The sequence below is a fragment of the Alligator sinensis genome, unplaced genomic scaffold, assembly GCF_000455745.1.
Source record: "Alligator sinensis unplaced genomic scaffold, ASM45574v1 scaffold991_1, whole genome shotgun sequence".
Taxonomy (NCBI): Eukaryota; Metazoa; Chordata; order Crocodylia; family Alligatoridae; genus Alligator; species Alligator sinensis.
The window spans coordinates 114,840-130,768 of NW_005842335.1; the positions used below are offsets into that span (position 1 = coordinate 114,840).

Sequence of the window (15,929 nt, forward strand, 5' to 3'; positions counted from 1 at the left end):
ACTCTTTCCTGCCTATGCAGGGGGTCGGACTCGATGATCTATTGAGGTCCCTTCCGACCCTAACATCTATGATTTAGGTTAAATTGTTAAATTGGTTCTTTCATTAATTTTTTTAGTGTGTTAATTGCACATGTTAGCGATTAACTGACAGCCCTAATTGCAAAACATGTTTGCGCATCTTTGTTGCAACAATTAGAAAGAAAAACATTGCTGCTTTACTTTTCATTCCATCCAGGAAGAGCACACACCAACTGCAGAAACTTCCTTAGCCTGACGAAGGGTTTTTGAACCCAAAAGCTTGCTTAATAATTGTCTTCAATTATTTAAGTTGGTCTAATAAAAGATATCAGATTCACCCAAAGAACCTTGTCTGCCTATCGTTAAAGATCTTCATTCCTGGCTCACCAACATATCCAACCCACTTGGGTACTTCTGCATTCAAGGCACACACCCAAATACATGCAAACAATATACCTTTCTGTGGCTCTTCTCTTAGGTGTCTGCCTGTGAGCTCTAAGATGCATTGAACTCCCACCCTCTCTGGATACTTCAGAAAAAAGTCTGCTTATACAAAGGCAGCTGAGTAGTGTGCACACATCCAATCAGGCACAAAGAGCTCCTGTTGAAGTTAGGATTGAGCCATGGGGACTTGGTTAGATAAACTTGAGAAGCCACTGACATAAATCAAGATTGCCCAAGCCCAGGAGGCTCCAAGGCCAAGGGTGATTAAGGAATATCAGTTTTGATAGCCGCTGGCTCCCACCTGAGCTGCCACAAGTAGGAGGTAGAGCAGGGTGGCACCTCAGAGACTAATTAAAGAGTCTCCAGCTGTTGCTTCTTCACTTTGCTCAGATTTGCCTTTGTAGCGTGACCGTTATCTCTGAAGCTCGGATCTGAATGTGATGGGCAGCAGAACAAAGCCTTGAATACCAAAAGTCAATTATGATATCATGAGCAGAGGAGTAGGACTGCCAGTGAGGAATAAGCAGTGGCAGCTGCCGAACAACTGAGACATTACCAAGACTCACGGGCTGCTATGACCAGCTCCAATTAAAAATAAAAAATAAAAAAATTCACAACTCCCTTGGGCACCTTGTTCTCTTGTCCAATTTATATTAGAATTAAGAAGATTTTCTCTGAGATTTAATCTAAATCCATTTTACTGCAAGTTAAAGCCATTGCTTCCTATCTCATCCTCTCTTGCAAGAGGGAAAAAGTTGTTCTCTCTCTCCTTTATGGCAGCTTTTCAAATATTTTCTCCAAGCGAAACACGCCCATTTCCCTCGGCCTTTCCTTGAATGGCTTGCATTCCAAAACCTTCCTCATCTTCGTCACTCGCCTCTGGATCCAGTCCAGTTTCCCTGGATCCTTCTTGAAGTGAGGAGCCCAAAACTGCGCTCTGTTATTCCAAGACCAAGACTTCAGTTCAGCTACTAAAGCACTTCAGGGAGGACCCAATTCAGATGCCTTGTGCCTAGACTGTCTCCTAGTATCCAGTCCAATCTGACGCACCACAGTGGCTCAGCAAGACGGGGGCTGTAGTTCGGCATTGGACATACTGTCCCCAAACACAAAACCTGCCCCCAAAAAGGTGGCCAGGGTGAGCCACCCAAACTGCCGTTCCCCTGAAGCTCTGTGGAGCATGTCTGTGGAAGTTTAACACTTGGGTAGACAAAGCCTTGGTCTGGGTGGTCCTACTTCGTTAGCTGGGGATGGTCCTACTTTGAGCAAGGGACTAAAGATGTGACCTCCTGAGGTCCCTTCCAACCTTCATGGTCTATGATTTCAGGATAGAAATTTCCAGTTTGGTTTTCTGTGGAAAACCTACACTTTCCCACCCTGTAATTTTAGTTGACATTTTACACTGAGGGTGTTAGAAACCGCACCAGGATCTGGGGCTCATGAATGTTTTCTTGTATTTATTTCACCGATGCGGCATGTGTCGTCTCACTGAAACACCCACGTTATGCTGTCTCCATTTATGTCACTGTTAATACTGTGCAGATTATGTTATGTCATCTGTATTCACATTTGCAATTTTGGACACGGTTTACCCAAAGAGCTGAGGGATGCATACTTAAGGGAGTGGACAGAATATCTTTGCTAAATATCTCTTGGTATTGTGTCATTAGTGCAAGGAGAATTGCCACTCCCAGACAGTGGCAAAAGGAGAAGTTATTGTCTGCCTGTAATGGGGAAATCAACTCCTCTATAGCAAAGGTATCTATGAGAAATGGCCCATTAACCACAAAACGCCAGGTCTCCTGGGGGAGAAGCTGCTGGGGCAGCATGGAGATTTGGGAGGAACAGGGACAGTGCCGATGGGGGTGCTGAGCCATAGGTATTATAAGAGCTGTCTGTAAGGTGGTTGGGGGCTTTGGATCCCTGGCTTTGGGGAGTCCAAGTCCCCCGCAGCCAGGGTTGGCAGAATCAGCTGGAAAGCTGGTTTCTGGACATACCAGCAGTGCTGACAGGGGGCTGGGAGGTAGCTCCCCGTCAAGAACCTTTACTTGCCTTTTTATTCTGTTATCAAACTTCTAGAGGTCAGTTTATCTGGATGATTTTCTCCGACATCATAAATCCTTTTGTCCGTTGCCTTGCCGATTGCCTTGGGTGAAAAGTGATTTCTCAGCAAGTGCAACGGCAGGATAACACACCCCACGGAAGGGAGACCTGACATTTCTTTCACAACCCGAAAGAAAGCCACCTGGAGCTGGCAGAGATTCCCCTGTTGCAGCTGCACAAGGGCAGCGGAGCTGATAAGATAAAGACTCGGTCTCGTCCTTGGGACAAGCCGCAGGCCAGGAGGAGAAGCTCAGGGCTGTGGGGGTACTCTGAAAACAAGGGGGTTGGGAGAATAACTCTTTACGTTCATGAAGGAAAGGTCTCGCAGCAGGTATTGATCATGGTAGAGGGGTATGAAGCCTCTGCGCCGAACTTCCTAAACCTCCGAATGATGGAAGCTGCCGTGGGAGAGGAGCAGGGGTCCTGTTAACCCTCCCCCTCAGCATCGCCTCTCTGCCCTAAAGGGACCCATGCTGTGTCCAGCATCGCCTCTGGACTAACGGGACCCATGTTGTGACCCTGTAAACAGTAGGTCTACATGCATACAACCATTTGGCTCCAGGTGGCTTTGCAGCACTTCTGCATGACTCCCTTCTGCCGGGGGGCTGGCATTGCACCATGGGCACGTGACAGAGGGCAGAAGGTATGGGTATCCCACATACCCCATCTATCATCTGCTATCTGTCAGCGAGATGGTATGGCTCTGCCAGCAGGAGCTAGAAGAGTGGGCACACTCACCAGTTTGGTCTTACATAGAGGCAGACAGCTTTACGAGCCTTTTGGCTTTGGACAGTATCATGCATAGTGGGTGCAGGAGAAATACTGTGACCACAATGGTGGCAGGGGAAGTACCCTGACAGGTAATGCAATTAAAATGGCACTGTTTAGTGGAGGGTTGCACCCTTGTTTGCTTGCGGACAGGACTCCCTACGAGAGCCTCACAGTTAGCTTCCCACTGGCCAGCTTTCAGTGGGAGGATCTCGGCTACACGCCGACTTTATGGAAATCGGAGACTCCTCCACAGCTTGCTCCTGCAACCACTGGTGGCTCCTGCAACCACTTGGGGACATCTGAACCCCAAGTCTCCGGGCTTGGGCCTGCACATAGGATGCCTGCCACAGGATTTGGAAGCATCTAAAGCCCCAGGTCGGGGTGAAGGATGCTTGCTGGTAGCTGGACCACATGTGGTTCTTGGATGATTCAAACAGATTTGGACCCGATTTGGCTGATTTGACCTGGGACAGGAAAAATTTTCCATAAAAAAATAAATAAATAGAGGGAGAGAGAGACAGGCAGCTTCCCCCACAATCTGTAACACAGACATCACATCCCCTACCACCTGCTGGTAGGAAATATCCAACGTATCCAAGGCAGCACATTTCATACGGTGCCTTAGACCTTGCAACCTCCCAAAACGAGAGACCATAATTTCAGGGAAGAAAGAGGCTTCAATGCACCATTTATTAGTGGTCGCACCCAGCAGCTCCAAACGTTTAAGCAGTATGCAAGTCCACGATAAAAGATCAGTACTATCCCAAAGACTTGCATCCATCTGGACTAGCTTCCTGGAAGCAGGACAAGGAAAGCTCATAGCTGAACCCTGGACCTTAAGAAACACCTCTAGCATTGTAACCAAAGGGCTATTTTATGAACAGTGGAAGAAAACTGAAGGACATGGCTGCAAGTCTCAGTATGTATCAAGGGTGGGAAAGAGAAGGCATTTATCACCTGTACGGGGCATTAGCATTTGCATGGGTCATTAGCTGATCATTAGCAGCTAGCTCGTTACCAGCCAAAAGCAGTTCCCCACTCCCTCCAATAAAGCAATCTAGCTGTAAAACATCTGAAATGAAGACAAAGGAGGTTGGCTGTGGGAGGAGAGTATAGGAAGAAGTCCATCTCCAGTGACAGTGTGCAATATTAAAGCGATGAGCAATACTTGATACTAACAGGTCTCCTAAAAAACACTCAGAGGAGAGAGTCAAAGTACTAAAGGGAAGAAAGAGATACAAGCCCATTTCATAAGCAGGGCAGGCAGGGTTAGACCTGGGCATCAGAAGGTGCAAGAGAAAGCCAAGCCCATGGTGAAGCCACCTCTTCTTCTCCTAGATGCTTACCCCCACAAGGACGGGTCAATGCGAGACTCCCAAGAGGAGCAGAGTTGGTAGACCTCAACCCTGCCCATCCTCTACTCCCAAGGGCTGCCTCGCACCGCGTCTCACCTCTGCTATTTTGTTCGTGTCGTCTCTCCCGGGCCACTCCGGCTCATACACTTCCTGCAGACACTCGGTCAGCTTCTTGGAGGCCTCGTGCATTGCTAGGAAAGAGGAGAGGGGCATTAGACACAGAAGGGGACCGCGTGGGAGGCCCTCCCTCCTCAGCAACCCGTACTCGACGGCATGGAATAAGTAATGCTACCCCGCTCCCTGCCTTGGGCAAAATACTGGCAAGAGTGACCCTTGCTAGTACAGCCCGGATTACAGCTAGCCCAGGTAAGAAACAAGAGGGAGAGGATGCCCATGCTGCAGTCATCCGCCCCCAAGGTCCACTACTGCTCATCTTCACCCAGCAGCATGCAAGACAGGGAGACACCCTGCCAACTGGATGTTTCCTCACCAAGCCGGTCTCATTACAGCCACCTCTTGCCATTCGAGGGAGCAAGACAGGAGAAACCAAGCTCCCTGCACCAGAAAACCCGTTTAGGAAAGTGGGGAGCACAAGGCAGGCAGAGGCAGAGCTGGGAGACCTCTACTTTGGGCACATTGAGAAACATTTCCATTTGCACAGACATTACCTTTGACGGAAGTCAGGTAAGTTCGAAGGTCTTTCTGCAGCCTGCTGCCTTCTGACTGTGACGGCAAAGACAAGAGAGCGCGTTACTGCGTGATGCAAAGGAAGGGTTCGTGCAGGACTCGCCTGCACCGAGGGGCTGAGGACGAGGGGAAGGGAACACCTCCCCCCATCCCCAAACTGCCCCATACAATATGATGGCAGAAGAACCAGTTTAGGACTAAGAAATGGTCCATTCAAGCTAGGGCAAGACACAAGAGTGCAATGGGCCCCAATCCCCAAAGAGGGAGAAATGCTGTCAGGTTATTAAAGGAAGTCCAAAATGTAGGGTGCAGGGGATCTAGTGTATAGATTTGATATACTGACGTCAGCGGTTCCTGATAAGCTGTTATGATACTGCTGTTACGTCTGCACGACTCGGGAGCAACACGCATACTGCAGAGCCACTGCAACTTTCCCTCTGCCTCATCCGGGCTCACGGAGAAGTTGAGCTCACTTGTGAGCTCACTACAGGATCATGCCGACGAACAGCTGCATCGTAACAGCTGGTGCACGCTCCCGAGAGAGCGGCAGCTGCTCCTCCCCTCCGAAGCAGTTAAAGGGCACAGCTGTCCATTCCCAAAGCACATCCTTTGTTTTAGGGTTTGTTGGGAACAGCTCGAGTTTTGACGGGTTGATGATGGATACCCTAAACACGGCCGCATCGAGGACGCTGAGCAGTCTAATTTCACTTTCCCAAAGGAGCGAAGCTACCGGGAAGCAAAACAACAGCATCAAATAGGAAAAATTGATTGCTTTTCTTTAAAATTGTATTCCCTTGCTAAAACCAAATTTCAATGTATTCAGAAGCTAAGAAACAACCAGCTTTCTGGCTTGATTTTGGGGGTATCACAGCCTGGGAACTGAGATAAGACCAAGGTCTCAGACCCTTTTAGGCTGAAATTTAGACCAGATTTAAACATGTGGACACAGACATGGACACGTGCATGCACACATACACACACACACAGTTTGACTACTTAGGAAAGATCAATAATCATGCAGAGCGACATGATTTTTTCCTGACAGAGTTACGTGCTCACTTAGTCTCTTCCTACCAATGTGTCATCTGCATTTATACTGTGGAGGCCTAAAAATGCAATCAAATCAGACCGGTGGCACTTGATACCATCTGGTGCAAATGTCAGCATGAACACTAGGCAGCAGAGAGGCAGGTCCAGCGCAGCAGAGACGGTGCGGTGATGTGAGATGGGGACCTGAGGATGTTTTCTTTGCAGGGATGGGAACATTTGTCAAGACAACACCAGAAATCAGTACAGAAGGAAGGACGAGGCGGTGGAGAGAGACAGAGACCTTTGTTGCAAGAGGAAAAGACAGAGAAGGTCTTTGGGATCTCTGTATCAAATGCCTGCTTTTGATCTTTCCTAGCCAGGGGTGCAGCTGTGAAACTTCAAAGGGCAGTGCCGGAGGGAGGCTGCTAGTCCTTGCACCGTCATCATGCACTTTGTTGCATCTAATTTCCTTTTTTCCTCCCAGTTTACACTTCCCACATGGAGGCCCCAGGTTAACATAGCCCGACTCCCACTCTATGCTCAAGGAGCCCATAGGGCCCCTCTGACAGCTGCTTCTAACTTCAATGCAACTCTTTTCTATCCATCTCCTCCATCAAGGTGCTTGCTTCTTGGCCTGGACTCGCCCCCCCTCCCCTACAAAACAGGCTCTTCAGTTATAAAGTTAGACCACCACGTTCGTCTTGGCACTGCCAAATTCAAGAGAGACTTGTGCCATAAGAGACTGCACTGAAAAAGGGGAAAAAAAATCCCTTTCCCAAGCGGACTTTGACCGCGGGCATGGGATCCCCAGCGACTGCCTTTCTAAAAGTCATCTCAAATTTGGGCACCTCCAATTTTGGTGGTCCAATTTCAGGCCCCAAGGACCAGCAGATCATCCTCGGGGATGGTTCTGCCCCAGGCACTGCGCTCAGTCGTCATAACGTCTCCAGCTGGAGAGCTAGAACATGGGGGTTCCCAAAATTAGAGGCTGCACTTGAAAATGCAGCCATGTCTGCGCGAGGCCTAGCACAACCACAACAGGTAGGACACAACCTCCATCGGGTGCAGGTTTCATCACCCAGTCACAGAGCCCCCAAAGTCAGGCATGAGTACGGGGAAGCTCTGAGAAGTTGCTTACAATAAATTTACAACCGGAGGGAAATACCTAGCAAGTGCAGCATGGGAAAGGATTCAGAAAAACCGCGTGACTACTAGTGCATATGATTATATCTGTTATATGTGCACATGCAGACACACCACCGCATACCAAAGGATTAACAAATAGCAATGGGAAAATATCACCACCCTCTTTCATTCATCAATGCCCCGCGCTTCCTAGTAAGGCATTCCCCTATACTGTCTAATGCATTTGACCGATCATGCAATGCAGGATACAGGTAGGAGAGGTCTGCATGCCCTTCCACAGGCCCTGGCTGTATTATCCCTCTTAGCAGACAGACCTACACTTGCAATGCATGGTTACTCTTATCCAAGCCCTCTGAAAGCACCTAGCTGAGCTAGCAGACTCGATATCCCTAAACTCCACGTACCACACACCGCATGTGGTAGTATCCCAGAGAGTGCTCCACGCTCCCCAAACTTTCAAGACTTTGGGAATCGGAGGCTTCAATCCAGCCTCACCTCTGATATTTCCTTCATTTGTCCCATATCTATCGCTGGTTCCACGAAGAAGTGTTTTTTTGTATTTAAATAGCAGCTCGCTCACACGTACGGAAAAGGTGCCGGCGTTTATTATTAGCACTAGCAGTTTGCCAAGGACCTTTGGTGACGGCCTTTCTTGGCTATATACGTTACCTGCTTTCTGCAGGCAGCAATAATGTCTCCTCCTTTACATCTGTCCAGACAGGACGGTGCACTGACAGCTCTCAAGGGGGCTGGGCAACACCCAGAAAGGGATTTTGCAGCACCCCAGTTGAAAATCACAGGCCTAGCAGTAATAGATAGGCATGCAGGGTGCCTGCTCCTTTGAAAACCTTGTTCTAATTGTTTGTTTCCTACTCCAAATGATAAGCACCAGTTTGATTTAAGAAGCCTGGCTGGTCACACTACTCTTCCCTACCCACCGGACACATCTACGCGTGCGCTTTAATGAGCATTAGCCTATTTTAATGCCTATTAAAGCATCACAAAACAACCAAACGCTTTTGCTAATGCACATTAAAATAAACTAATGCACCTTTTTCTAGTACCTCACAATGGAGGTAGTCAATTTAATGCGCATTAAGAAAAGCACATTAATGAACATGTAGATGCACCCATGCAAAGTCTCAAAGGGAAAAGAGCTGCAGGTGGTGAACTAAGCTGGACCTGTAAAGTAAGAACCATTGATCCACAGGAAACTTGGGCTGATCTAAGAGCAGAAAAACTGCGGAGGGAAAAGGTGCACGCCGTGACACCAGAGGGGGTGAACTCAGACCAACCAGAGAGAGAGGTGCAGCTAGTTCTGCAACTATGGCAGCCTCTTCCGCAGTGCATTCCCTTAGTTGGGCCTGTAAAACCAGCAAGGGTCTCAGCTTTGTGCACATAAAACGATACGTCCCCCACTTCTGGAGGATGTCACTATAGAGGTCCACTGAAAATTTGGTCCTAGAAGCCATTTCTCAGAACTTATGAGGACTTTTCCAAGTTTTGTAGGAGATTCCCAGCCAGAGTATCCATCTACCTGACTGTGCACGAACTATAAGAGTTAGCTAAAGCTCAGCCCTGATGCAACACATCTAGGAGAGGATGGAGGGCTCCAAGGGACTAGTTCAGCGGTTCGAGGCCGAATTGAGCCCATCACAAGGAGAAGGTAAAACTGACCAGCGATGCTGCCCGTCAGGCCCTCGCAGACCCGGTCTGTGAGGACATCTGTGGCCCCACAGAAGCAGAACTGCGTTCAGCTCGTGTGTCACGTAGCAGAACCCTTCTGTTGAAGAAGAGGGGGCTGTTACCATTCACAGACCGCAGGGAGATATTCTTGTACCGCTCTGAATGGACACAGGAGGTATACAAAGCATGGTACCCCTCCCCGTGCCCACCCAGCTGCCATCTGGGGAAACCACAGGATGCCTCCAGTGAAGGAGAGAGCTCGTTTTACACTCATCCTATATCCACAAATAGCCTGCGCATAGAACGGCAACTGATGTGACCCCTCTCGTGGGCACCACGTCCGATCAAGCGACACAAGTGCCGTCAAGTTATCTTTGGAGGTCCCCTCTCCTGCCACCTGCTTCAAGACTATTCTGGACACACCCAAGCCAATTCCAGCCTCGGGGAGCGCCAGCCCGGACACCGATCTTCTGCAAGACATCAGAGGCCTGAGTTGTGATGTGCAATAGGCTTATTTGCAAGGAAAGGCCTCAGAAATCTCACAATATGCGCAAGAGGCAGAATCCGTTTCCAACTCTGGCTGAGCCAGCAGAATATGAATTACTCAGCCCCAGATATCCTCTGAAATGCTGGAAAATTGAGCACATTTATTGCTATGGCACTCCCCGTGGAACAGCCATCGCCCCACTTGGCTTTACAGATGGGGAAACTAAGGTACAAAGAGATGAAGACGTGACTCTCCAGAGGCTGTATAGTAAGTCAGTGGCAGTCCCTGGTATCCAAACGTTCAACTAAATGGTACAATTCATGTTGTCCTGCCCCCACGAGCGGAGAGCTGAGACGCTCTCATCTGCGGTGAGACTGGTGCTCAAAGGGAAATGCTTCTTTGCTCGTCTTTGATGCACCCTGCTTCAGGAGGTTGCAAAGTCTCACTGCAACCCTTTTTAAGGGTCTGAGGTGGTTTTGGCATTTCTTTTAGGAAGGCTAAATAACTCCATGACTGCTTATAGCTGGTCTAGCTATAGAAGACAAAAGCGGGGGCAAGTCGCACCTCAGGACGTTGTGTGAGCAGCAGGGACTCGGAGAGAAACAGCTCAGCCCCCTACACTTTGCCCCAGTTGGTGAAAGCGGATTTTGTACTTCCTTCCAGAGCATCAGCTATTGCCACTGCCCAGGAAAGGACGGGGCCTCCAGGGATCGATATCTTGATTTTATAAGCTAAGTCCTAACACCTCGCCAGACTTGAGTAACCAGCAGTAAAAAAGGGATCCATTTCAGCTGACATTCAGGATGTGATGGGATCACAACTCTGCATCTCGCTGTGCACTGGGTACAAGGCAGCAATAGTCGGCCCCAGATATATTCAGGGACCAGTTGTCCCGCACATCCTACTAGATCCTCTCTCTGGGGGACTGGCTGCAGAAGGGTAGCCCTATGCTGACAAGGGGAGACGCAGAACGGGGTGGGGAATACATGCATGCGCTGGCAGCAAGGGCAGCTGTATATGGAAATGGGCCCTCTCCACCCAGGGATCCAGGGGAGGAGGTGAAGTGGTGGAAGACAGCCCTGTGGACCTGAGAAAGGGAGCCAGACAGAGCGGCTGACGGGCGGTAGCAGGGCTTGGTCTGAAAAAACAAAGAGATGCTATAACTACTGTCTGGCCCTTCTGTCCCCAGGATAAATTAAAGCCTTTCTGATGTCTGCGAAAACCCCAGCTGCAGACTTGTCCCATCCCAGCCTGGACTTGAAGGTGTGAATTGACAGCCTTTCACCACTGGCCTGGGACACCATCCTCCAGCCTAGCAGGAGGCCTTCATGCAAGCTTTCCCCTCCTCCAGGTACACCCACCGCCGTCAGGCCCAGGCCCCTCTGACCCTCGCTGCAGTTCACCTGCCCCCCAATTACTGAGGGAGGAGGCTTGGGGGTCGCACTCAGCTCGATCAGCCCTTCCCCATAAACCACTCGCTTTGGGCTAAAAGTCCTCCAGCATCCCTCCAGTCTAACATACAAAAAAAAAGTTCTAGGTCAAGGATGCACCTGGTTTGGGAGGGGATGCCTCTGCGAGCAGCTTAAATATCAAAGTGTTTTCTACTGTGTGGCACAAATAGCTTTACTTTTTTGACATACAACAACGAACCCCCCCCCCACACACACACACACAGTTAGTTGTACTTGGCACACACATACTACACAAGGAAGAGAAAGGAAGCCATGCATTGGGCTTGATCAGCCTTGCCAGCATATTTCCTTTTTCCCCTTTTATGCTGTTTTTTTGGTGCATGTCACCCCACTTCGGTAAGTGAAACTACCCACTGCTCAGTTTTCCTTTTCACGTCCAAGTCTCTTTCGCTTGCACTACAATAACGCTCCAGCTGTGACCTGGTTTCCAGCAGCACGCAGACTCGTACAGCAAACCCGTTTTTAATTGAAACGTACTAAGGAAAATTTTCCGATAGGAATATTTCTAATCACGGTTGATTTTATGAAACCTAAATTTTGGGGCGTGACCTGGTTCGTATGTGGTTATCAGCTAGGAAACCGAAAGAGAGAAGTGCGATGTGATGTATATGAGCAGCAAGTGGATGGGGGTGAGTGGGTGACTTGTATAGGACTCTGGCTCCGTGTGTGCACGCCTTAATTGCCCACGTGCTTCCAACAGCCCCCTGCAACGCAAGGGCCCCGTGTGCAATTACGGATCTCCAGTTAGCTTACCAGCTGTTTGTTGAAGTTCTGCACGCACTGTTCAAACTGCTCATCTTTTGTTTCGTCGGCTTTCCCGAGCTTCTGGAGGACCTGCGGGAAAGGAACAAGACAGGGCTTAAACATGGCACTCGCGTGACCACAACAAGAGGGTTAAGAGGCAGGTGCCAACCGCTGCAACGTCTTGGCTCGTCAGACAGGAACAGAGAAGAGAAAATCATTTCTCTTGCTTTTATTGCTCAGCATTTTGTGGTTGGATACAGGACAAAAAACTGAGTCAGGATGAACTCACTCAGCTGGGAAAGCTGCACCGGAGAGCGAGCGGCCTGGGATTCACCTTCCCGCTTCAGGAAAGGGGGAGAATGAGTCAGGAGAAACAGGCTTCCTGGTTATTAAGAGCTGTTCCCCGCTGGCGAAGGCAGGAGGATTGAGAAGGCTAACCCCCAAGTTGCAAAGTTACTGAGTGCAAAGAGGCTTTTGCACTCATTTTGCACAAGTCCGAACGACTGTGCAAGGCGGCACGGTGCACACGATCCAGTCCAGCTCAGGGGGATTTTTTTTCCCCTCTTCCCAGGACTGTGCTTATCCCCCAAAAGGGAAGGCAAATCTGGAGACTATACAAGGAAAAGGAAGGACACGAAGGGAAAACTACTTTCCTCACCCACACGCACAAGCTTGGAAGCAATTAATCATAGACATTTTAGAAATCAGAGAAATGAAGGTCTGGAAGGGACCTTGAACGATCGAGTTCAACCCCCCCTGCTCTGAATAGGGATGCCACCGAGATCAAATGATCCCAGCGAGGTGCATGTCCAGCCTCCATCAACTGGGCTGATCATCACAGGTAAGGAGGCTCCTATTCACACCTTTATGTGGTGCCAGAGGTAAGAGAAAGCCTGCCAGGCCTTCGCCGCTCTACGAACACACACCCACAATCATGACAGACACCAGCAACCACCTGCTTTTTCCAGACACGAGCAATGCAGCTCTCCCCAGGCTGAGTGAGCCCTTATCTGGGCACTTGTCTTATCAAGGGTTTCCTTTTAACAGGCTCTCTGCACAGGCAAGGGTTGCCCTGGGGCTCTGAACAAGCCACTTCCCGCAGAGAAGGAAGGGAGACCCCGATAACAAGCGTGCCGCACGCACAGATTTCAGCCGCAGGGAAGACCAGAACTGATTCAGCACCGGTCACAGGGCAGGTCAAAGGTCCTTGGCAGGGGTAAAAGGGGCATGAATTCAGCCAACCCCGGTCCATTAAACAGAATCTCTTTGTTAAGCAAAAATATGATGTCTGCAAAGAGATCTGACACACGTGGCCCTCCAAGCACACTCATTCCCTGTGCATACGACTCCACGGCGGGAGGCAGTGGCTGGCCATGGCCACAACACGCACGTTGCCAAACGGCACCGTCTGCTTCAGGACCAACCCACCGATCGCTCCCATCTGTAGTAAAAACTGCTCAGGATGAGCAAGGCAGGGAGGCCCAAAGAGAGCTATTAAGGACAGAAAGCTATGCACCTTTGCTGGGGAAGGATCGACCAGACCATCAGCAGTATAGCTTGGCCCTTCATCCACCCAGACGCTTGACTCCTGGATCCCTTCTGGATCTCTTTGGCCAAGGGCTGGTACTCCTCAGCCTCCAGGAAAGCTGCTTCCAGGACCCAGCAAAAAAGCAGCAGCTTTAGATCTATCCAGCTGCCTGGGTTGCATGCCTTGCTGCATCCCACCGCTAGCATGCCAGCCCAGCTCGAGTGCTAAGAGGTAGAAGCAGAGACCGCCTCTGCCTCTCCCCGACTTCAGGACAGGCCGAGGTTTCCCCATCCATAAAGGGAACAACAGCCTCAAAAACAGGTGAGCAGGGAAAGACCCCACCTGTTGCGGGTAAGCTGACATGGATGGAGCAGGGAACTGGAATAACTCTCCAAAGGATAACAGTGAGACGGTGAGGACGGAGGGGATGTGCAACTGCTTTTTCCCTGCGGCAGGAAAAAGATGACTTCGGTGCTGCACGAGCAGGGCAGACAAATCCTGGGAGGCATCTTTGTTTTTCCCACAACGTCTAGTGCAACAATCCTTTGCATGCTCTCTGGCTGGCCCGTCTCCTTAACAGCCACGTGGATTAAATTAGCCCTCTGCTGACACAGCCCGTTGCAATGGCCTGTAACCTTCGTCTCCCCAAGGTCACAGGCAGCAGGCAGGTACGGCAACTCGGACGGGATAAATCTGCTTAGTCATTTAGCACCTGGTCTGCCTTCTCCCCTCTTCAAGCTGCGCCACAATTATCTAGGTCAGAGTCGTGGCATTTTGCTCTCCAGCTGCTCATAAACCTTCCCACGTGGGAGTCTCAGGGGTGTTCATGCAAAAGCAAGAGGGAGAAAAAAAAAAAAAGAAAAGCCACACACGACTCTGAACAACATCTTGCTTATGACCATCGATTTAGCCAAGGACCTCCAAAAAGGTAGAAGCACGAGCTCGTATGGCTGGAGCCGCAGGAGTCACTAAAACAGGGGCGGGCAATTATTTCGGGCGGAAGATCGCCTACTGAGTTTTGGCAAGCTGTTGAGGGCAGCGTTTCCCTCTCCGCCACAGGGAAGCAGGAACGGCCTTATGGTCCCAGGACAGAAGCCTCTGCTAGGCGGGGGTTTCTGGTTGGCGAGGCAGAGCTGGGCAGGCCTTGCTTCTGGGTCCTGCCACCAGTTTCCTCTGGGCCCTACTGCCCCTGCATCCTGCCATCTTTGACAGGCAGCTAGGAGCAAATAAATATTACTTTTCTAAAATTTTTAAGGGCACTGCAGGCCGGACAAAATGGCCTGGTGGGCCGGACCTGGCCCCTGGGCCGTATTTTGCCCACCTCTGCACAAGAACCAGAAGCCCCAACATGTTTTGCAGACTGGATGTGCAGGAGGACGTGCAGTGAGCTTAAAAAGGGCTACTGGAGGCAAACTGTGATGCTGAAGATAGAGGGCCAACGGTATGGTCCCCTTCCTGCCCTGCCCAGATCTAACAACCAAACCCAGGAGTCTTGTCTCCGTCTCTCTGCATCGGGCTGTCCTGACACTATAGGATATGGCAACAGGTCCATGAGCTGATCTCCCCATTACGGCGGTCCTGCAAAATGTGCCTGCAAAAAAGGATTTGCTCTAAGGATCTAACCCAGTCGCAAGGCAGCAGACAGCATGGCTCTCCAGGGTGCTCTGGACTCTCCCTTTCTACATATTTCAACCAGAGAGATGGACAAATCCATCTCTGGTTGTTATGCAAAGGTGTCGCACCACAGAGGAACGTGAACCAAAAACTCTCGATTGCCCATGCCAAGCAGCTAACGAAAGCGTGGGGGGGCAACAGCAAGAAAAGGGATGGTGTATGGACCAAAAGGAACCGCTTCAACCTGTGTCTCGAGAGGCCCAATCTTCCGGAGATGGAGCTCTTTAAACAGAGCAGAAGATCAGGCAGGAAGCATAGGGCGGGGAGCAGAAAGCAGAGCAGTAGATCAGGATCAGAGAGGCCAGCAAGAAGAACACCATTTGTGGCACACCTGCCAGCAAGGTTACCCCACACTGTACTATTTCATTCTGCACATGCCGAGAGGGAATTCAAATCCCTGAAAAGAGGGGAAAAAATCAAGAGAAGGGCTGTTGATCCGAGAGGCCCCAGGTGGGTTATGGTGAACAGAGCCACGGTGCTTGTGGGACTGCAAGAGGAGCGGAGGCCGCTGCAAGGGTTCAAAAGGTTTGAAACAGATGTTCCCATGTGCAAAACACTCCACATACTCGTCTGCGGGAGAGATACGGAGCAGCGACGAGTGACCTTGCACCTGCACGCCGGGCATTTCCAACGCGCTATGCTTCTCATGCAGAAGCCGCTAATCCAATATCAAATCCCTCTGGTTTCCCCAGCCAGCAGCAAGTTCCTGCCCCCTCTTCCCACAGGCTACTTTTCAGGTGCTGCTAGAAATCCTGCGCTCTTGATCGCTCCGGCTCATTTCCCAG

At 50.1% G+C, this 15,929-nt stretch overlaps 1 protein-coding gene across 14 annotated transcripts in view; it reads right to left on the reverse strand.

Moving 5' to 3' along the window:
• Window positions 1-15,929, reverse strand: part of BIN1 (bridging integrator 1) — a 117,008-nt gene that overhangs the window by 50,743 nt on the left and 50,336 nt on the right. For all 14 annotated transcript variants that reach the window (XM_006028678.3, XM_025210114.1, XM_025210108.1 and 11 more), the window contains exons 2-4: window positions 11,952-12,032; window positions 5,360-5,414; window positions 4,788-4,882 (exon numbers count right to left, since the gene is read on the reverse strand). In XM_006028678.3, coding sequence (XP_006028740.1) covers window positions 4,788-4,882; window positions 5,360-5,414; window positions 11,952-12,032 — 231 coding nt within the window. The remainder of the gene's footprint in view (window positions 1-4,787; window positions 4,883-5,359; window positions 5,415-11,951; window positions 12,033-15,929) is intronic.